Source organism: Sardina pilchardus, chromosome 8 (assembly GCF_963854185.1).
Source record: "Sardina pilchardus chromosome 8, fSarPil1.1, whole genome shotgun sequence".
Classification (NCBI taxonomy): Eukaryota; Metazoa; Chordata; class Actinopteri; order Clupeiformes; family Clupeidae; genus Sardina; species Sardina pilchardus.
The window spans coordinates 28,885,427-28,907,926 of NC_085001.1; the positions used below are offsets into that span (position 1 = coordinate 28,885,427).

The following is a 22,500-nucleotide window of genomic DNA, read 5'->3' on the forward strand; positions in this document are numbered from 1 at the left end:
GGAAATACAAGCAAAGCAAATGTGTGGTGCACGTACACACACACACACACACACACACACACAAACAGAAGCATGTAAATAAATATGCAGAGAGAGAGAGAGAGAGAGTGAAGAGTTCATTTGTCAGATTTTGTTTATATGCCAATCTAGGACAGGAAGTACCAGGAAATGCTTTGCTAGTTTATCTTCTCTTCTAACAACATTCTTACAAACACCATTTAAACACACACAAATCCCTCTAAAACTGGAATACAAAGAATAAACACCTGCTTCATGCAGCTTCTTTAGTTACACTAGCCTAGAAATGCAGACCCACCCTAGTGGCAAAAAATATTTAAGGCCAAGCCTGCGTTCAACACCACGTCAGTCGGTCCAATCAGAACGCTCTATCTGTGTATGGAGTCCTTGAGCCCACCTTAGCTCACCTTCGGCTTCCGATATTGACGCCGAGGGGGCTGGACCATACGTCCTCGTTCGACGAGTTGGGTGTGAGACCGTGTTGCAACAACCATAGGGAACAACGAAAGATGGATGAGGCTAACGAAGCGCACTCGTTTGAATCGGCCTTGGAAGAGTTAGACTTGGGTTTTCTTTGAAGGTTGAGCAGAAAGAAGCACCCAAGTCATTCGTTTTAAAGAAGGATGTATTTGCCGTTTTGCCGACCGGCTACGATTGGTCACAAGTGCTGGCCTATTGCGTGCAGAGTAGTTTGAAAGACACCGGTTCATCCCCCCCACAGGCTTCAGCTCAGTGAAGGTCCGACTCCAGACTATACATTACTGTATAGTTTGGCTTGCCAGGCTATAGTTACACACCAACCTCAGGGAACACACACACACACACACACACATACACACACACACACACACTCATATCAATCTGCCATACACAAAATGAAATCTGTATGATGATCAAATCACAAAAATGTGTGTGTGTGTGTGTGTGTGTGTGTGTGTGTGTGTGTGAATCTTCAGTAAAGACAGAACAGACAGCCCTACATCAGTCATCGTCTGAGGGACAGTCAAGACATTCAATCATCATCATGAGTCATCCTTATCATCATCATTTATGATTGTCATTCTAATCTAATTGATCTGTTTGTTAAAAAAAACATCACGTCCTAGATTGGCACTAGGATGCATTATGGATGACACATTTCTATATTGGCTAGGAAATAGCAGCAAGCTTGCAATGGGCTAACCCAATACACCTACACATTCTAAAACTTTCAAAAGGAATGAAAGTAACAGCTTGTTTTAAACGCATTAACCCCAAGGGGAGAGCTGTGATCACAGCTCAGGGATATCAATCCTGATGTACAGTATGTTTGTAACCTACATATTTATGTTTTTGTAAGCAAACTTTTTTATTATTATTATTGCTTTACAGTAAGCTACTTGGCATGGGTTCACGCAAGCGGTCAAACACTGTCCACTAGCCTATGTGGTGCACCGCTCTGCTTTAAGCTTATACATTTAGTGTTTATGTTAGCTAACTGTATCTGAACGTGGTGCTATCAGGGCAAGACGTTAGAGATGCCACATGTTGTGCCTCATATAAAATAAATAAATAGAATTAAAAAACTGAGATTTAAAGGTAGGGTAGAAGATCCTGGAAAACAATTCCATCAAAGCTGCATTTTGAAAAATACACAGGTCAAAAGTCCCAACCCCTTCCTTCAGACTTCCCCCGAAGTCACGCCTCCAGGGTACAGGAACGCGCAATGCTTGTTCACGAGTGGGAGGGAGGAGCAGATAGCAGTTTGATAGATGCATTAACAGTTAATCATTTACAGTCCGTTCAGTATGATTGGATAGTGTTTTTCTTGGATTGTTCGTTCTAGAGGCCACTAAAACTTTTCATCTTTGTGTCAAAACTTTTAATTAATTGGTTGCAATGGGGGTGTGAAGAGTATTTCAAGCAATATGTTAAAGGGGACATATCATACCTCTTTTTAAACGAGGTTAGAATTGGTCTCTCCCAAATTGAGCCGTTTCTGGGCTGGCCACGCCTCCGGCTGCATGTATTGATTACGCTGCTCGTTTCACAGGTGAAAATGACTAAAACAGAGCCGGCATCCAACCACATATGTTAGACCCTGGTGCTAGGGTTGGTCTATGCAAATTCCCTTAGTATGACATCAGAATAAGGGAGCCATCCAAATGGCTCACAGCAGCATACTTTCTTGACACCAAAGTCTTTCTACTGATCTACAGAAAACGGATGGATGGTTTTTTTTCGCGCTTGGAGTGTTTATAAGAACAGTAGAGGCCTAAATATGAACACAAAGGCCCACAAAAAGTGAGTTTTGCATGATATGTCCCCTTTAAGAAATGCTCCACAGAGCATGCTCCAAACATCTCCTACCCCACCTTTAAGTGCCATCAAAATGAGGCACCAAAATCTATGTTGTTATTACCTCCGCCAAGGAGGTTATGTTTTCATCGGGGTTTGTTTGTTTGTATGTTTGTCTGACTGTCTGTCTGTTTGTTTGTCTGTCCGTCTGTTTGTTAGCAAGATAACTCAAAAAGTGATGGACGGATTTCGATAAAAAGTAATGGACGGATTTCGATAAAAAGTAATGGACGGATTTCGATGAAATGTTCAGGGAATGTGGTGGTGGTTTAGTGGTGTAATGGCATGGAATTGCCACGTGGTGGCGATCTGAATAGTTTAGGTTCAAATGTATGACAACCTACAGTAGGAAAAACAATACAGGTGGAGGTCTGCGTTCTCTGAGTACTTTTCTAGTTCATTACTACCATTTGCGTCAGCACCAGTGCCATACTAGAGCCAGGTTTTGGTGCCCAACCCTAACAATGACCCTGTGTAACACTATATAGTAGGCTAATAATCGGCTTGAAGTGATGTGGCTAGGGCATCTCAAAACAGGTTCAACTGCTACAATTGGCACTCTCAGATGATAACTGGACAAGACAGAGCTTAGGCGTTTTTGACATTTACACATCTCAAAACAACGATTTCCTGGCATTCTAAATCCATTTTAAATAAATAAATAGATAAATAGGTAGATAGATAACTAAATAAATGTCCACATAGCAGCTTGACCAAACTACAGTGAGTGAACATGAGGCCATGGCTGCCATGGCAACAACTACAACCCATGTTGACTCAAAGGATGCCCATCTGTCAAGCAAGCAAGCAAGCGACTAATGCACTCACTCACACACTCACACACACACACACACACACACACACACACACACACTGTCTATATACACTATACACCGCATCTATACTGTGGCTAAAAAACATAGTCATACTGTAGCTAACATAGTCTGCTGCAGATAAAAAATATCAGTGTCTGCTCATCTTAGAAGAACAACCTGTACACACACACAGTCCAGCTTTTTCACACACTTGCATTTGTACATAAATAAGACAGCTGGCCACATGTGAACAGACACACTTTTTTCTGTGTGTACTCTATGTGTATGTATGTGTGTGTGTATGTGTCGTAAGGGTCAGGTTTAGCGTTTGCACAATTTAATTAAATTAGTTCTTCCCAGCAACTCAGCAGCTTTCGGAATACACTCTTTTCTCTGTGTGGAAGTGCTTCTATGAGTGTGTGTGTGTGTGTGTGTGTGTGTGTGTGTGTGTGTATGTGTGTGTGTGTGTGTGTGTGTGTGTGTGTGTGTGTGTGTGTGTGTGTGTGTGTGAGTTTGAGTTCTTGAGTGCTTGTTTGAGTGCAGCTCTGGTAGCAGATGTTTGCCGTCATGGCGTAGAGTTCACACGGTCAAAGAGTCGTTAGAACACAGGACACTTCAATCCCTCGGTCTCATCCTACACAGCTGATTTGAGAAGGAACAAACAAACAAACCAACAAAACAAACAAACAAACAAACAAACAATTTATAAAGCCAACATCAATGTATAAATCTTATAAAGAAAAAAAAAAATAGTAATGTTGGAGCACACAGCATTTCCAACATCAGTTAGTTTTTAGATCCACGTAATGGGGACAGTTCCCTGATGAGATGGTTTATGTAGGCTAGGCTACTAACTGCAAAGAACGCACCTACAAAACTGCAACCATCTGATGAGATGATTTATGTATGCTAGGCTACTAACTGCAAAGAATCCACCTAAAAAAACTGCAACCATCTGATGAGATGGTTTATGTAGGCTAGGCTACTGACTGCAACGAACGCACCGAAAGAAAACTGCAACCATCTGATGAGATGGTTTATGTAGGCTAGGCTACTGACTGCAACGAACGCACCGAAAGAAAACTGAAACCATCTGGACTACATGTAGCATTTGTCCAACAACTGCTCCAGGACAGTGGTTCTCAAACTGTGGCAAGTTTGTGCGGTTGCGGTACTCTGGGAGTCTCCAAGATATCATGTATATTATTAAAAATAATCACTTGAAATGATATAAATACTGCATATATATAACGAAAAATGATTACATATAAATTCGTTTTTATCTTTCTTGAGAAAAAATGCAAAACAGTATGTACAATGTGAAATATGTTCAAATTGTCCAACGTTACTGTATTTTAATGCTGGTCATAATTAGCCTGGTCCTAACCATCCCATAATACTACCATTTCATTTCGTATTATGGTCTGGAATTTCTTTGCTCTGAAGCGCTTGCAGGAAGCGGGAAGTAACGCCCAGTTCTGGTTTGAATTGATTGGACAGCTCTCACCCAATCGGCGATATTACTCATAACAAGGCGTTTAACGTCATTGTCACGAGCGCCCTCCCCCTTTCGCCCCCACCAACCCGTCTCTTCGTTTATTGGCTGCTTTCTGGAGGGGGGGCGTTCTGTTACAATTCTACCGAGCAGAATGCTCCACAGAAGAGCACGGCCAGACTCGTAGTGGAGGCAATCCTTGGCCGGAAGTACGTGGATGGCTCGCGAGGCTAGGTCATAATGGCGGTGCTTGGAGAGTCAATTGTTCCCTGAGGTGGTGCTCACTGTGAATAGTTTGAGAACCACTGTGCTATATGACCTGCATCTGTGTGTGTACAGTATGTGTGTGTGTGTGTGTGTGTGTGTGTGTGTGTGTGTGTCAGCGTCAGTCTGGCTTCGACAGCTCTCAGCAAATACCGCTGTGAGTTTCTAAAAATAACTCTTAGTGCAGTGTCTAGTTTGTCAGTTTGTGTAATTTTTTAGGTTGGATATTGATCTTTTTTGATGTAGGTGAAAGATGTGTGCTGCAGAGAGATTCCATCACAGTCACTAAAATCCATTGAGCCAAAATCTTTTTTTTTTTTTTTTTGGCTTGCAAAACCGTCATTTTGAAAAAGGCATAATTGAAGAAAATATGTACATGGTGACTGAAAAAACAGGAGAGCAAGTTAAATTTGGATTGTAGTCAAGCATGCTAAAATTCTCTCTCTCTCTCACACACACACACACACACACACACACACACACACAGAGGAGAAAGAGTAATCATGGGTTGCTACATGCAGGCCTCTATCATTACAGCCTAGTCACTCAAAGTGTCTTCACAGAGTTCAAGTTGAAACACACACACACACACACACACACACACACACACACACACACACACACACACACACACACACACACACACACACACACACACACACACACACACACACAAACACACACACACACACACACCACTGTGTACCAATAAAGATGCACACCATGGTCCTAAACGCCTTACACCAAAGTACACACCACAAGAACAAACACACAACATTTCAAAAGTAAAATTTAAATTCCATTGAGTTTCATACCCAGCTGATCTCAAAAATAAAACTGAAATTCCAATGACTTTCATCTCAAAAATAAAACTGAAATTCCAATGAGTTTCATCTCAAAAGTAAAATTTAAATTCCACTGAGTTCCATGCCCAGCTGATTACCCCACACCTAAACCATGTGCACCAGTGAGTGTTTGCCCAGTCCACAGACTCAGGGTCTCGGCTGGGTTGGATGGCGTCCATACGGTTCAACATACAAACTTTCACACACACTCACTCTCTCTCTTTCTTTCTTTCACACACACACACACACACACACACACACACACACACACACACACACACACACACACACACACACACACACACACACACACAAACACACACACACACACTTACGGGGATGGGGTAGAAGTCAGCGGCATGCTTGCTGTCCTCCTCGTACTTCCCGCCTTCTCCCGCGGAGTCCATGGCTTTGGAGGTGGTGTTCCGGCCCACTCCCATTCCTCTGCGCTCCTCTCCGTCCTCTTCCTCCTCCTCCTCCTCCTCCTCCTCCTCTTCGGCCTGCTTGCACTCCCACACCAACGCTGTGCTCTCCTCACTCAGCTCTGTCACATAGCCCAGGGATTGGTTGGCCAGGTCATCTGCTAGGGAGAGAAAGCATCGTCATTGGCTGCCCACAGGATTAAGGTCTAGCCTGATTGGCTTAGAGGTAAGCAATGCTGGATTTCATTGACTGGTTTTAAAAAACAGTGAGGCAACGGAGGTTAAGATCATACAAGTGACCACTCTGTTTAAGTCTAAAAGCCAATTTTAGTCTGTTATAACAGGCCATAAGGGCTTACTGGACAGGACATCAAAACTATTTATGATCCAGCCCTGTGTTATGATAGTGACTTCATACAATCATTTAACACACGCAGACATTAAAGTACACACACAACGACATGTACTTAAGTGTGTTTGTGTGTGTGTGTGTGTGTGTGTGTGTGTGTGTGTGCAGTCTGCACACGTGATAGAGAATTGTGAAATAACATGACGTGTGAAATGAGGTGAAGGGTGAGTAGGTGCGGAGAAAGTGAAAAGAATGCAGGATGGAGGGATACAGACTGGAAAGGGAGGGAGAGATAGAGAGAGGGAGAGAGAGGGGGGGAGAAATGAGGGTGGGGTGGGGTAAGAAAGGTGTTGACATTTATTACTTCTGTAAGCATGTCACCAACTGTTTGCTTAATACTTGGCCTTCAGCTATCTCTAGCCTTCAGTGTGTGTGTGTGTGTGTGTGTGTGTGTGTGTGTGTGTGTGTGTGTTGTCTACATGGGTACAGCTCAGTCAGGCTGACTGCTCATCTGTAACTCTGGCCTGCAGTCTGAGCCTGGAATGCACTTGCGCAGGGGGAAGCAGGCTAGTGCGATTCAGCTCTGTTTCTGATTCTGAACCACCATGCTGGACACTGGTCCAACTTGCCGTCAGTGACCACGCGCTTCTCATAATTGTGGCTATGCTAATACTTCCTACATTACATTACGTTTAGCAGACACTTTTTTTGTCTAAAGTGACTTACATATGACAACTATATTACAAGCTTCTTATAATAGTGGCTATGCTAATACTTCCTACATTACATTACGTTTAGCAGACACTTTTTTTTGTCTAAAGTGAATTACATATGACAACTATATTACAAGCTTCTCATAATTGTGGCTATGCTAATACTTCCTACATTACATTACGTTTAGCAGACACTTATTTTTGTCTAAAGTGACTTACATATGACAACTATATTACAAGCTTCTTATAATAGTGGCTATGCTAATACTTCCTACATTACATTGCGTGTAGCAGACACTTTTTTTGTCTAAAGTGATTTACATATGTCAACTATATTACAAAGGGATTACATTGTCATTACATTGTCCCCGGAGCAGCTTGGGGTTAAGTGCCTTGCTCAAGGGCTCAACGGTAGAAAGCCGGGAATTGAACCCACAACTCTCAGGCTACTGCACGCCGGCCCAACTCCTTAACCACCACACCGCCACCGCCCACTTCTCTTCTGGAGGCCCTATTCCTGAGGTATTTAAGCCGCTAAAAAAGCTGGGAAAACAACTTCAGCAAGTCCTCTGTTTACAAGCCACACTGGCGAAACACAACAAACAAAAAAAAACAACAACAAAAGCAACAACAAAAACGAATATGGAGCAGCTGGAGCCATCGCAGGGCTACCTGCGCCTGACTGTCACTGCCAAACGGGCATTTAGCTACGCTGTGCCAGGGATGCCGTAAGACTGCCAGCCAAACGCCACTCTCTCTCCTCCCTGTGAAAATACTTGAACCAGTGCCTGGTGGTCTCGGTGCCAGGACCTCAGTTTCCCAAACGGCCTGCCATTTAATACAATGTGCTTAGAGAATTAGCAGAACAACAAAAACAATTAAGAAGTAGGGCAAGCATGTAATCGTTTATTTGCCCATTTTGGGTCAAATGAGTGTATTAAATCAGACGGGTAGAGTGTGTGTGTGTGTGTGTGTGTGTGTGTGTAATCCCCTCCCCCAGCCTCTGTGTTTGTGTAGCTAGGTTTGGGAATTTGCTCCCAAAACTGCTGCCATCAGATCAAGGCTGTGTATTTTACACCTACACATAGGCCACTGGTAGTATGTTTAGTTAACACCGGAAGTATGTTTAGTTAACACTGGGAGTGTGTTTAGTTTACACTGGGAATGTGTTTAGTTAACACCAGCAACTGGGAGTGTCCTGTTAACACCTACGCGTGCTAGCCCAGAGTCAGCTAACGTCCTCCATCTTGCAAACTCGCTAAGGTGCTGCGGCCACTTTTTTCACAGGAGAATTATTAGACCATTAGATCACAGGGACACTAACTGTTGCTCTGACGGTCAGCGTTTTAGCTTTAGTGAACACATCTGCCACAGGTGGTACCCTTTCGGAATGCCAACCATGTGCTTGCAAGAGAAGAATGTTGATGTGGACGCCGTCCAGCAATAGCACCTGCTGTAGGTTTGCCACGCCCTGATGGTGGTTAGATTGGCGGCTTACATCAATACAAACCAATTCATCTCTCTCATGAGAACTTAATCTCGGTGCAAACAGACAATGACAAATTACAATAAATCTGTCAGTAAGTAAGTCAACTTATGTTTTAACTAGTTTTAATGTTTTTATTTCTATTTTTTAACTAGTTCTTCCTCTCAGAGAGCTTGCCTTCAAGGGCACTGACCTTCAAACACACTGCAATACCAAGACCCAGTGGACAGGACAATGAACTCAAGATAGCAACGCCTGTCCATCCCAGACTTTCCATCCACTTGCTGCTGCTGAACTTATTTCACCTTCACCCAAACCTCGACCTGACTTCATCCGTTCAAGAGAAAAGTATCAGGGAAGGACAGACAACTAGCCCTCTTCTGGACTGGGCCCCTGACTACCATAATTTCCAGACTATTAGCCGCGGCTTCTACATTGATTTTGCTCAATTTCTTCCACTATGAGGTTAATACAGGGGGGCAGTAAATATGGTTTTAATACTGTCCTGCGGCTTATACACAATGCGGCTTATATGCGGGAAATTGCTGTATTGTACTGTGCATGGTCAACCAAGTCTGGCTATAACCATACAAAACTCAATCTTTTAAGACTGACTTTTATTAGTCTGGGGAACCTGCGCTAGTTCAAATGACTCTGTACGCTTGGATAGTCCTTCAACCAATCAGACCAACGATGCGGGTGCGTCTTCTGGATAAGCTATTTTGTGATTGGACCCAAAGGTTGTGGACAGGAAGCAGGGGAGATAGACGTGCAGGTTGCCAGCTTGAGATGCCGGGCGAAATCCAAATTCGCCGGCAGGTCAGGTAGGGTTCACCCAGCCTATGGTCAGCCCCTAATGAGAGAAAATTAGGCTTTCGGGGGAATGTAAGGACACTTGAACTAGACACAAGGCAGCGAGGGGTGCATACGCATGAGGAGAACACTGGAACGTTCCGTTGCAGAATGGATGAAAGTTCTGAAGGCCAACCCTCACCAGTGATGTCAGATTCAAACTCAAGGATGTTTGAGTTTGGCCATGCATGCCTCACGACCAGGCCTAGATCTCTGGGGCCCAGCCTGCAGCGTACAATACATCCTTGATCTTCAGATAACTTTACGTCTCGTTTTTTTTTTTAAAAGCACGGTTGTTTTTGCAGTGCCCTTCTCTTTGGGCTTTGGTTGCATGGCAACCAGTTCTGCTAGGAACGGAAGCAAACTGACTGCCGCCAATACATCCATATATTTGACATAATTAATCACATTTCTCATCTATGTCAAAACCAGTTCTTATTGACTAGAAAAGGTCTGTTTAAAGCAACTAGCATGTAGATTTATCCAACGCAGCAAACGCTTAGCTGAAGAGTTTGCTACGTTAGATAACTCTCTAGACGACCATGCGGTCTGCAGGCACCAATAACGGTATTTGGCCGTTATTTAACGGTAGAGTTTGGCCCGTCTTGGCATGGCGTTGCGGCTGGTGGGGGTTGGCCTAAGAGTCGGGCGATAAAACCCAAAATGGAGGCCAGTACCTAGATCACACATCACCTCCTGTCCTGGGCCCAGCGCCGCGCATCTGCGGGGAGGGTGGGGGAGGGGGAGTTAAAAACTGGGAGGAGAGAGGGAGCGACAGAGCGAGGAGAGAAAGACAGAAGAGAGACGAGAAGGTGGATAAGGAGAAGGAGGAGGAGGAGGAGAAGATGGGATCACAGGTGAGGGAGAGGTGGGTGGGAAGCAAGAAAGGTGTTAATTCTTCATAGGTGTTAATCATCAACAGGTGCTTATTTTTTCCAACAGCACTTCCCTCTGTGTTTTCTTTCAGCTTCTCACTTCCCCCTCTTTCTTTCCTTTCAGCTTCTCACTTCCCCTCTTTCTTTTCTTTCAGCCTCTCATTCTCTTTCTTTCACTCTCCCCTCTTTCTTGTCTTTCAGTCCCTGACTTCCCTCTGACTTTTCTTTCAGTTTCTCTCTCTTCCTTGTGCTCCTATCTGCACACACGTGTGGTATCACTTCCTGCATCACCCCTCACACTTGTTCTGTCTATCCCTCCCTCCGCCCTCTCTCCTCACTCACACGCACACACACTCACACACTTACACACTCATACACTCACAGACTCACCTTGTGAGCTAAGCTGAACCCAACTGAGATGTAAGAGATGTGAGCTGAGGCGGCACAATCGCTATGACGATATCACACACACACACACACACACACACACACACACACACACACATACACACACAAGCACACACAGTTCTAAATGGGGGCGGAAGCAGCACAATCACTGTCTAACACACACACAGAGACAGAGAAAGACGAAAAACACTTCCTCGCTGAATGCAGTGAATTCAGCACAGTCAGAAACCGACATTTCCATCAATTCAGCCAACTTACACCTCAGTTTGAATTATTAGAAAATGAGGACAAGCACCCATGCGTATTGGGAGAGCACACAAGTTATGTAAAACTAGCTACACAGTACACAGTTAAAATGTCATAAAATTAGTGAGCGACCCACATTGTGACATACTTTATTTTCAATCAATACCCATGATAGCACTATTATCTATAGTAATACTGTATCATTACAAGTTTCATTTATTATTCTCTCTTTTAACTTTTGTACTCTTTCTTTTTTCAACAGATATTGTATCTGTGTTGTTTAGTTCTATGTTTGCTTTGGCAAAGCTTCATTGACTAATGCCAATATAGCTCCATTGAATTTGAATTGGAATAGAAACTGGAATTGAAATGGAGAGAGAGAGAGAGAGAGAGAGAGAGAGAGAGAGAGAGAGAGAGTTAGAAATGTAAGCAATAGCAGCACTATCACTGTGATGATATCAAAGGCATGCACACACAAAAAACACACACAAACACACACACACACACACACACACACACACACACACACACACTGCTGGTGGCACTATGACTGGGAGGGTTCATCAGCAATGAGCAAGACAGTCTTAGACCGGAACATAAAAACGCGTCCTCAGATAGCACTAATGCCCTAGTCATCTCTCATAATATCACACACACACACAAGAGCACAAATAAGTGTCCTCAGAGAACACTACTGCCCTAGTCATCTCTCATAATATCACACACATACATACATACACACACACACACACACACACACACACACACACACACGAGAACACGGACAAGTGTCCTCAGAGAACACTACTGCCCTATTCATCTCTTATCATATATCACACGCACACACACACATGCGCGCACACGAGCACACGCACACGCGCGCACACACAAACACACACGCACACACACACACATTCACACGCACAGACCCGATAAGGTTATTCAAAGCAGTATAAAGACATTTAGACGTACTTGCAGAAAACACACTCCACACACAGCCAAGTCTACAGCATGCTAGACTGGGAAGGCTACATCTTATCAAATTGGAGATTGAGTGTGTGTGTGTGTGTGTGTGTGTGTGTGTGTGTGTGTGTGTGTGTGTGTGTGTGTGTGTGAGTGTGTGTGTGTGTGTGTGAGTGTTAATTCGCACAGTTGAGAAGGCAGAATCTGTGGTCATGTTCTCTGCAGTGCGAGGCATTCTGCTGTTACACAAGCGCCCTTCAAAGGCCAGCCGCAAACAGCTGGCGACAGGGTCTGTGTGTGTGTGTGAGTGTGTGTAGCAGTTATGCCCTACAGTACAAGCTGTGTGTGTCCCTGTGTGTGTGTTAGCAGTTATGCCGTACAACACTTGTGGTGTGTGTGTGGTAGCAGTTGTGCCCTTCTGCACTTTTTTCTGTCTGTTTGTGTGTGTGTGTGTGTGTGTGTGTGTGTGTGTGTGTGTCCGTCTGTCTGTCTTTGTGTGTGTGTGTGTGTGTGTGTGTGTGTGTGTGTGTGTAATGGTTAATGTAAGGCTATCTGCCAGTAGTGTACATTGTGTTCGACTGTCTGTCTGTCTGTCTGTCTGTCTGTCTGTCTGTGTGTGTGTGTGTGTGTGTGTGTGTGTACGCGCAAGCCGAATGTAAGTGTGTATTAAGGGATAATGTAAGACTATCTGTCAGTAGTGTACAGTGTGTCTGAAAACAATAACCCTCAGTCAGCAGACCCTCAACAGATTTATATGACACTCAAGTGTGTGTGTGTGTGTGTGTGTGTGTGTGTGTGTGTTGTGTGCATGCCGCACGTACAGTATGCAGTAGCTTTTTTAAAGACTGTGCCATCACAGGACAGTCATAGACACGTGAGCAATGTATTTATTTCAGTGTGTGTGTGTGTGTGTGTGTTTGTGTGTGTGTGTGTATGTACACGAGTGTGTGTGTGTGTGTGTGTGTGTGTGTGTGTGTATGTGTGTCAGAGCCTTAGCTTGGGCAACCTCACTTAGTGTGGAATAGTGTCCTTGCAGGACTGTTATCTTACACACACACAAACACACACACACACACACACACACACACACACACACACACACACACACACACACACACACACACACACACACACACACACACACACAGACACACACAGACCTCAGGGGAAGGCCAATCTCACAGGAAATGAGAAAAGTGAAAAGGGTTTAATGATTCAACGACCATTAAAGCACAATGACCTTTTTTCTCTCTGCACATCGAACGCACCCCTCGTCACCAGAGAACTGATGACAAGAGACAGAGGGAGAGAGAGAGCAAGAGAGAGGGATCACAAGAAAAAAGGTAGAGAGGAAAAGAAAGAATAGAAAAAAAGGTGAAAAGCAAAAAACAGGATAGAAAGAAATAAACAGACGGAGAGAGAGAAAGAAGACAGAGAGAAATGTAGAGAGGAGGAGAGAAAGAAAGACGAGAAGAGACGTGCCTGATTGCTGTGTGTGTGTGTGTGTGTGTGTGTGTATATTGGTAGCTGTTGTGGGGGAGACTCCTAATCTCTTAATTAGCCCCACATCCCCATGTGCACACACACGCATACACACACACACACACACACAACACACAATACCCAATAAAAGACAAATGCCCACTGTATGCAACAAAAGACCTTCGTTACGCCCTTTCATCACTACGTGGCCACACACACACACACACACACAAACTCACATGTTACAGTAGCTACCTGCTGTGTGTTCTGCTGTAAGAGAACACGTTTTTAAATAATTCCATGCAAACAATTTTCTGTATACATTGACACACCCAAAGTCTGGCACAGGGCGTAACCCGCCATATGAAGAAGGCATCCCCGTCAGGCCCCACTTCACCGCTTCCAGAACACACACACAGGACAGGATTGTCTATTTTCAGCTGTCTGAACTAGATAATGATGAATTTCCATTGCGTGCTATCAGCTCAACTCGACTCTACTCTATTGTGGTTGTTCGTTTTACACTGCAACAAAGTACCCTACCCAGCCCTCATCGTCTACCTGTACGTGCTGTTACGACCCCCCGTGCCCCTTCAGGCCTGGCATGGCCACAGCATGGGAAACTCCTGTCTAGCTGGCCTAATTAGCCAATCATGCACACCTGGTGAAGGTGTGGGTATTTAAGGGGTTGTTCTCTCTCTTGATTGGGGCACTTTTCCGTTAGGCACATTCTGTTGCAGGCATGGAGGTATTATAAAAACTGGAGAAAGTGAACAAGTCCCGCCCCAATTCATTTCAATGGGACTGCTAGGCTAGTGAAAATTGCCAAAATTGAACGATTTTTTCAGGCTTCAACATGGCGTTTCAAGGGGCTTGTTTCCGGTGCCGTTTTACTTAGCCAATGAAGTGCCAGGTTACTGATTGACGTAAGGTACAGAAGGAGAGCTCGTGCCCACACTAAGCTCGTGCATGAGCTGAGAGTGGAACAGCCACCAATCAACATGAGGAAAACGCAGGGAAAACGGCACCGGCCATGATGTATTTCTGGAAAATGGCGACGAGGAAGTGCCTTGCTAATCGGCGAAGCTAATCAGTCACATCCTGACCCCCTGGTTGCAGGCACCTTTGGGTTATCTCTCTCCCACTGGCACCTTCTCTTTCTGTCTTTGAACATCATACTGACTTTGGCATACACGCACCCACATGAACACTTGCATACATGCTTTTACTTTCCCCTAGACATCTTTTGGTAATGGTTATGCTTTTGGTTCCTTTTAAATAAATGCTTTACTGGTTAAAGTTATCTCTGTTGTCCCGACTCCCTCTTTATGCTGCGGCTTAGAGCCGGGTCGTAACAGTGCACTGTGAGTGGACTTGTCTAGCTGAGCTGATCTCATGCAGTGGAAAAGCCCAATAAGAGATTGAACACAAAACTGTGATCATCTACCTGTGTGAGCAGTGGGACTCTTAGTAAGGGCCCCTCTCTGTCACGCAAGGAGCTGAAGCATGTGCTGTAGCCCGATCATAAAAGCTGAGGAGCACTGGGCCATCTTTATGGACCAAACGTGATGATCTTGCAATTGTCAACAACTCTGGAAATGAGGATCTTTCAGTTAAATGGTTACAATTTCATAGTCTTTCAAAGTCCAAGGTCAGTTTCTCCTTTCGTAATTCAAGGTCAAGTTTACCCACCATCGAAGGGGGCCAAAACAAATAAAACAAAAACAAAAAAACAAGCCAAAGCCACTAATTACAGATCAAGCAGTTGAGGATAAAAAGATAACCAGTTGTGTCCCCACCCTAAATAGTTATCTAAAGCATCCAACGGCATCTTTAGTATAGCAAGCCTTGGTATTTTCGAGATGAAGGCAGTCTGTTGTTATGTAAAATAACAACCCTTATGATTGATGTTAAATCTAAGACAATCTATGGCATGTTCCACGTCTAATCTAAGACACTCCTATGTTAAATGTTGAATCTAAGGCGTTCTTGGTATGTTAGATGTGTTGTGTTACATAGCCCGCCATCTATCAACAGACACTTACGGGAAGCAAAGCAAAGAAAATAAGAAAGCCTTGTTGTGACTTGACTGAGTGACGGACTGTGCTGTTGTTAGCTCTGGGTGTCTGTTCCAAATCAGAAAGGCGGATGCGCTCAAACTTCGAATTATATACATTCTTTGGGAGCGTAAAAAGAAAATAAACTAGTTTAAAGAAAGATAAACACACTCTCAAATATATTATCTCAAATATATTCTTAGTCTACACACTGAGGACGGCTGTTTGCCGAAACGCGTCCGTCGTGTACATGCTGTCAGGATAAATAAAAGCACAAGAATATATTTAAGAGTGCGTTTATCTTTCTTTAAACTTGTCTCTGCTCCAAACCTCAACCTATACATCTCTTACATGTCTAGGTGAAAGGGACTATCAAGAAGTCTGAAGGACACAAAGGAAAGAGTGTCTGTGGTGAAAATAATAAAATAAAAACTGTTTGTTCTACTTCACGGTCACCCAGACACTGTCTAGTTCTGACCTTCATCCATGGGCAAGAGATGTGTTTAATCCAATCATTTATTTCTAAGAATCTCTACGAGTGCAGTGCACCGGTCTCTATTCTACACAAGCACTCTGTCCTCCTTCCCCAGTCCTGACTGTGGTCCACTCCTCTTATCCGATGTCTTCTGGTGGTGAATTCAATTTGCCTGATCGCCTAATTCATTTAGGTCTCGGACTGAGGCAAATTCTTCCCACAAATAGCTGTTAATTATGGTGAATACAAAACAAGTAGACACTCTGTGCTTAAACTAAGCTCAAGAAAGATCAAATCTGATAAGCTATTGCTACATTTGAGGCGACAGTTAGACATGCAGCCTTGTGTTTCCAAATCTAACTGATGACCTACTCGAGATAAAGCCAAAGGTGATGTCACTTCCCAGCCACATAAAAACAAATATTTAACTTTAGCATCCTTACACACTTGATTAGATTAGACAGCACTTTATTAATCCCCGAGGACCTTAATATAACCTTTACAAAGCCAATGTCACCTGGCATAGTCTTACAGCATAGTTGTAGCTAACAAGAGAACCAGCCATGCAACTTCAATGGTGGTCAACCCGAAGATATATGGTTACGGTTATGGTTATGTTACTTAGCAGACGCCTTTGTCCAAAGCGACATACAAACATATGGTGAGAATCATGACACATTACCTTGTCAGTAAATATAGTTCTTAGTTTTAGTTTTTGCCTTCACTGATGTCACTGTGTGCTACATTAAAACTGACCTCCAATTTCAAAAGTAGTCTTCTTGGAATACTGTCACAGTATATAGGTGATGATGGAGAGGAGGGGCTGAAAAGGAGCGATACAAATAAGTGTGTGTGTGTGTGTGGGAGAGAAATTGTGTGTTTGTGTGTGTGTGTGTGTGTGTGTGTGGGAGAGAAATTGTGTGTGTGGGAGATCCATATTTCACGGATTGCTTTTCAGAAATTATGACTCCTGCTGTGCACGCGCACGCCACCACAGAATCAATAATTCCCTCTCTCTTATATCCAAACTGTGCGGTGTGCATGCATGCATGCGGCTGTTCCATCAATCATCATCATCATCATCGCTGCACATGACTCACGCTCTATGGCAAACAGAGGGCTATGCCTGCCTCTCGGTCTCAGCCTCTGGAAGCCAATCCTTTCAGCTTAATACAGAAAAACGCCACATTTCCACTTTGGCCATCATGTTCACACTGATCGGCTGGGTGGGGAGCACAGAGATGCCTGGGATGTCGGGACAGGTGAGTGCCGTGGTTGTGTGTGTGTGTGTGTGTGAGAGTGAGAGAGAGAGTGTGTGTGTGTGACTGCCGCAGTCACAGCGCCGCTTGCTGGTCTGGTAATTACGGACTTGGCCGGGCATGTTCACACACATCCAACTCACATCCCGCTCTCTCTCATAGCGACGGCACTGGATTCAGACACTCAATCACGCGTGGGGGGGGGGGGGGCAGTGGCGGCATAGGAGAGGTGGGGGGGGAGGGGGGCGGGTATGTGACGGGGCGGTGTTCCCTTGGCACCCAAGCCTTGTTGCTAAGACACTGACCTTTTTCCATGGCAACATGCACACATTCTTCCAACCAATTTAACTGGCTGAAATGTTCCTCTTTTTAATTAAGCCACTCCACGTCCAGGCCACGCGCACGCAATACTGTGCCAGCCCTTCAAAGACCCTCCAGGGTGCTGAGAATGCCACCTCCCCATCATGGCACGGCCTCCAACACCGCCGACCACAACTCAAGACCCGCCGGGGCCCAGACCGCGGGGGGCTGGTAATACCCCCCAACTTAAAAACCAGGGAACACAAACACACAAACACACACACACACTCTTTACACGTTGAAAGAAACACACGTCGAACTCTTGTCAGACGCCAACATGACCCAGCAAGGGCTACCGTTATATCACTTGTCTGAGGCCCTTCAACCCAGCGTGTGTGTGAGTGTGTGTGTGTGTGTGTGTGTGTGTGTGTGTGTGTGTGTGTGTAAAGAACACACAGTGCTACTGAATCTTCATCAGGGACAGCGTGGGGACCTGGGCACCTTATACAGTAGCCTATTACTCAAAGAGGATGCCTAGCACACACTATAACTCAGAGGATGTCCAGCACACACGATAACTCAGAGAGGACCTGACTCCGGAGGAGAATGGCCTCCCTCCTCTGCAATACGGCATAACGTAATTAAAGGCCGTCTGACCAGAGAGAGAGGGCGCAGCGATGTGGTTTACTGCAACTCGTTCTATGGTTCATGGAGACCCAAAAACATTCAAAAGCACTTCAAAGACACCGGCGTGCCACAGTGGCCTTTCGGCTGGGCTGGTGTCCAGACAGACGCAGCGGGCTGGAGCTCAGACAACCACAAGCCGGTGAGAGCCAATGGTTTGGAGACCCAGGCCAAAGTGGGGTCATCTTTGGGGTGAACTCTTGGTCAGAAAATACCAGTGGTAGAGTCTAGTTAGCTATAGTGTATATACTGGGATGTAGCCTAGTTGGGTGTACTGCGATCAACCTCAAATGTTAATACCTATCCTTGCCTATTTGAAGTGGGTATGGTGATACCTTTTAAGTGGGCATACTGGTGATATCTTTTAAGTGTGCATACTGAGATGGTGATACCTTTTAAGTGGGCATACTGAGATGATGATGTCTATCTTAAGTGGGCATACTGAAATGGTAATGCCTTTTAAGTGGGCATACTGAGATGGTGATGCTATTTAAGTGGATATACAGCATAGTCCTGCGCATCACGTAGACTGCACCAATACCAACCCAACACTCCATCATCTCTGAGTCTTCATTCTAATGCCTGATACACCAGTTAGTAATGACTTGTCAGGGAGAGAAAAGCTGAAGCAGTAAGTTTGTCGAGGTCAAGTACAGCTTGAGAGTGTGAATGGAATGAAACTGCCAACTCTATGTTCTCTTCTAAAAAGGCAGCATATAGCACGCAATATGTGATTCTCAGGGTTCCAACTCTAAGTCAAATGTAAAATTCCTAACAAAAACCTGATTATACCTAACAAAAAAATAATAATTTCCATGACAACCACTGATTACAGAGCAAGCAGAAAAGCTAACAACCAAATATACACCAATTCTGCAAGGAAATATATTTGTATTAACATGCTTTGGCAAGTACATTTTAAACTGCTACAATAAAATTCCGATATTCCAAGATTTTGGCCCGAGAAAGTCCATGATACTCCAGAAATTCCATGACCCCGTGGAAACCCTGAATTTCATAACATTTGCCAAAAACATTTAATTACAACTTATAAAATTCCAGGCATGGAATGTGAGACCTCTCCAGGTCTTTTCCGACCGTGGGAACGCTACTTACAGTAGGTGCTCCACTGGAAGCACGGAGGTCAAGGAACACCTCTGGACCAATCATACAGCAGACTTCAGAAGGGCACGTTTATAAGGCCAACGTAAATAAGCAGTGAAAAAGCGCCTCCCAGGGTACTGCTGAGCCTGGAGCAGACCCCCTGAGGAGGAGTGGGGATATCGCCAGGCAGGGTGGGAAGATCACCTTTACATCCAGAGGGGGAGACGGGAAGATGGGGGGTGATTAACGATGAATCGGATAGCATGGGAACCCTGTTTCTATGTCCAGATATCTTTTTGTGTTTGTGATTGGTTTCTGGGGGGGAGGGGACCCTACGGAAAGGATAATGTGGAAAGACATCGTTTTCACCTGAAAACATGGATATTTCTATTTACCCGGCTAAATGCAGACACAGCCCAAGAGGAAGAGACTGCAAGCTGTCTGCTCCAAAAAGGTCACTGGAACTTGGAGCCCTAAAAGAGTTCCATAGTGGATTCTTCAAAAGCTGCGCGAGGAGAAAAACAAGTTTGTGAAGTAGCTTGGTGAGCTTAATCTTAGTAAGAAAAAAAACTCTGGGAGCCAGAAATGACCAACTCCAATTTCACTCCACAGGCCACACTGGTTTTGGGAGTTGGGCTGCTTGCTACAATATGTTCAGGATCAAATTAAACCCACAAACTAATAGGCATCGCCTGGACCATGAGCACTCTGTGATACCCAGCTGGGGTGGGGTGGGGGTGCGGGGTCTTTTTTGTAGTAGGCTACGACTTATCGCCATGAAAACCAGCTTACATATACCAGCCTTAGTGAGAGTGCAGCAGGTTTCTTAGCAGGGCCCCCCCAAACCCCCCCCACACACACACACTTACAACACACACCCATCAGTCATTCATACTTACTGTACCTGGCTGTTCTAATTCTACAGCTTTGCCCAGTGGGGGACTGTGTCAGTGGTGTTTATGCTAGACGGCAGAAATGTATGCATGCGTAAGTTGTTTCCACGTTGAATAAGACATGCCTATGGATTAAAGTGCATAAGCCATGCTTAGCCCAAAAGATTATGTTATCCAACTACATTGTGAGCAATGGGGGGGTCTTGTAGGGGGGGCGTCTACAGCATACCAGGCAGTCTTGGGATTTGAGATAAAGTGAGTGGGACTTAACCGACGCTTTTATAACATCGTAACATCGGGTTGGGCTTCAATTCCTGGTTAACCAATTCTTGAGCAGCAACTCTACAGCATCTCCAACACCCTCCTATATGTGACCATTCAAAGCGAAATCAGTCGTTTTGCGCACAACGTTATTTTGAGAAAATCAACAATAACAAACTTCCGGGTTAAAATGTTGAATTTCACGTTTTCGCATAATTTGACTGTATACAGTCTACAGTTTCATATCGTGAACGCATTTCACGGAAAAACATACGTTTTGACTGTTAAACCCGGCAGGATTCAACACATATGCTGTCTTTCCCGTTGTGCACGCGCCGCTTAAAAAGGTGATTTCTCCTCTTCTGGCATATCGTGACAGGAGAACCATGTCAACTTTGGATGCGGTTATCTTAGCGATACATGTAGTTTGGGTAATACCCTTGATATACATATCGTTGGAAAGCTTAGTTTATGGCCGTTCACGTGAGCACAATAACTTAATTTAGTACATTTTACCGAAACGACTGGTTCCGCTTTACAGGGTCACATATATATATATATATATAGATATAGATTTATAATATAGATTTATAATATATATATATATAGAGATTTATAAGAGGAATATAAAATAATCATATGATCATTTTTCCAGTAGGCCTATTAGCCTGTTTGATGCTCATTGAGCTCAATGCAAATCAAACAGGCTAATAGGCCTACTGGAAAAAGCACCATGCCAATCTCTAGCTATAGTGAAGGGTATGTGATGATGTGGGGTTATTTTAATTCCAACGGCCAAGGGAACTTTATCAGGATGCATAATATCCTGGATCCATGAAATAGCTGGCCTTTAAAAATAAAAATCTGCCTGCCCCTACATATGTATGTGTTAAATTCCAATGGGGTTACATAGGGGGTCAAATACTTCCTTCCCCCTAGCATTTAGGAAGAACATTTATTTATTTACCACACATTCTTCAATCACAAAGAAAATTGGTGTATTTTTTTAATTAAGGCATAAAGATCAATTATTGTCAAAATTATTTTATATTCCTCTTTTTAGGCAACTTTAGCATGGTATTAAATACAGTATATATATAGTTCTGCCAATTAAGAATGGTGGTCAGACCTCCCCAGTCACCCCCATATGTTGAACCACAAGCATACACAGCAAGTGCCAGTGGCCACCAAAGGATAAATGGGTAATTGAATGGCCAGGCAGTACAGAGGAGACGTGAACAGATAATAAGCAACCCCCTGGGCTTTCAAAGGCTAACGCTCACCACTAAGAATATCCGTGTTGTCTAAAAGGTTTCACCTTGGGGGAATGGGCTTTTAGCGAGACCACAGCTCAACAGAAGCCTCCAATCCTAGGCAGACAGGAAGGGGATTTCAATACTGTACACAAAAGCTGAAAGGTGAACTTTAGAATCATGCTCCTGAAAGCAGTACAGCAGTCTGCTACTGTCCATTTTTTTTTATTATCAGGGTGTTTTTTTTTTTCTTCACAGGCCATTTTTTGTCACTGCTGGGAAGGTAACAGGTGTGTCCTTTGTATGCCGTTTCTGTTTCGGAAATCTACCCATAGCCACACTCTATTGTCATTGCGGAAACGTCAAACAATTCAGTCTGTCAGAGTTCCGTCTCCAAATGTGTTTGCGTCTCATGGGGAGAAAGATCAACTTCCACCTTAGTTCTTAAATTCTAAATGGCCCGTTAATAGCTGTAATGGACATGACACTACACTGATGCTATCACAATAACGCACTCCTCTCTGGATCAGAGCGGTTCTGAATGAGGTCAATGATATGATTGCAATGCCTGCCATCCATTTAGACTGCTGTATCAATGTCTGTGCAACCATATCAGGACAAAAAAAATAACAAAGAGCTGATAC

The 22,500-nt window shown here is 44.1% G+C and overlaps 1 protein-coding gene across 3 annotated transcripts in view; it reads right to left on the minus strand.

Annotated features, from left to right (window-relative positions):
• slc23a2 (solute carrier family 23 member 2) overlaps window positions 1-22,500 on the minus strand; it is a 61,957-nt gene that overhangs the window by 35,370 nt on the left and 4,087 nt on the right. Inside the window, exons 2-3 of one of the 3 annotated variants that reach the window (XM_062543526.1) lie at window positions 10,274-10,350; window positions 6,110-6,354 (exon numbers count right to left, since the gene is read on the minus strand). In XM_062543526.1, coding sequence (XP_062399510.1) covers window positions 6,110-6,354; window positions 10,274-10,286 — 258 coding nt within the window. In that variant the 5' untranslated portion in view covers window positions 10,287-10,350. Of the gene's footprint in view, window positions 1-6,109; window positions 6,358-10,273; window positions 10,351-22,500 lie in introns of all 3 variants that reach the window. The other 2 variants (XM_062543527.1, XM_062543528.1) reach the window with 2 other exon arrangements.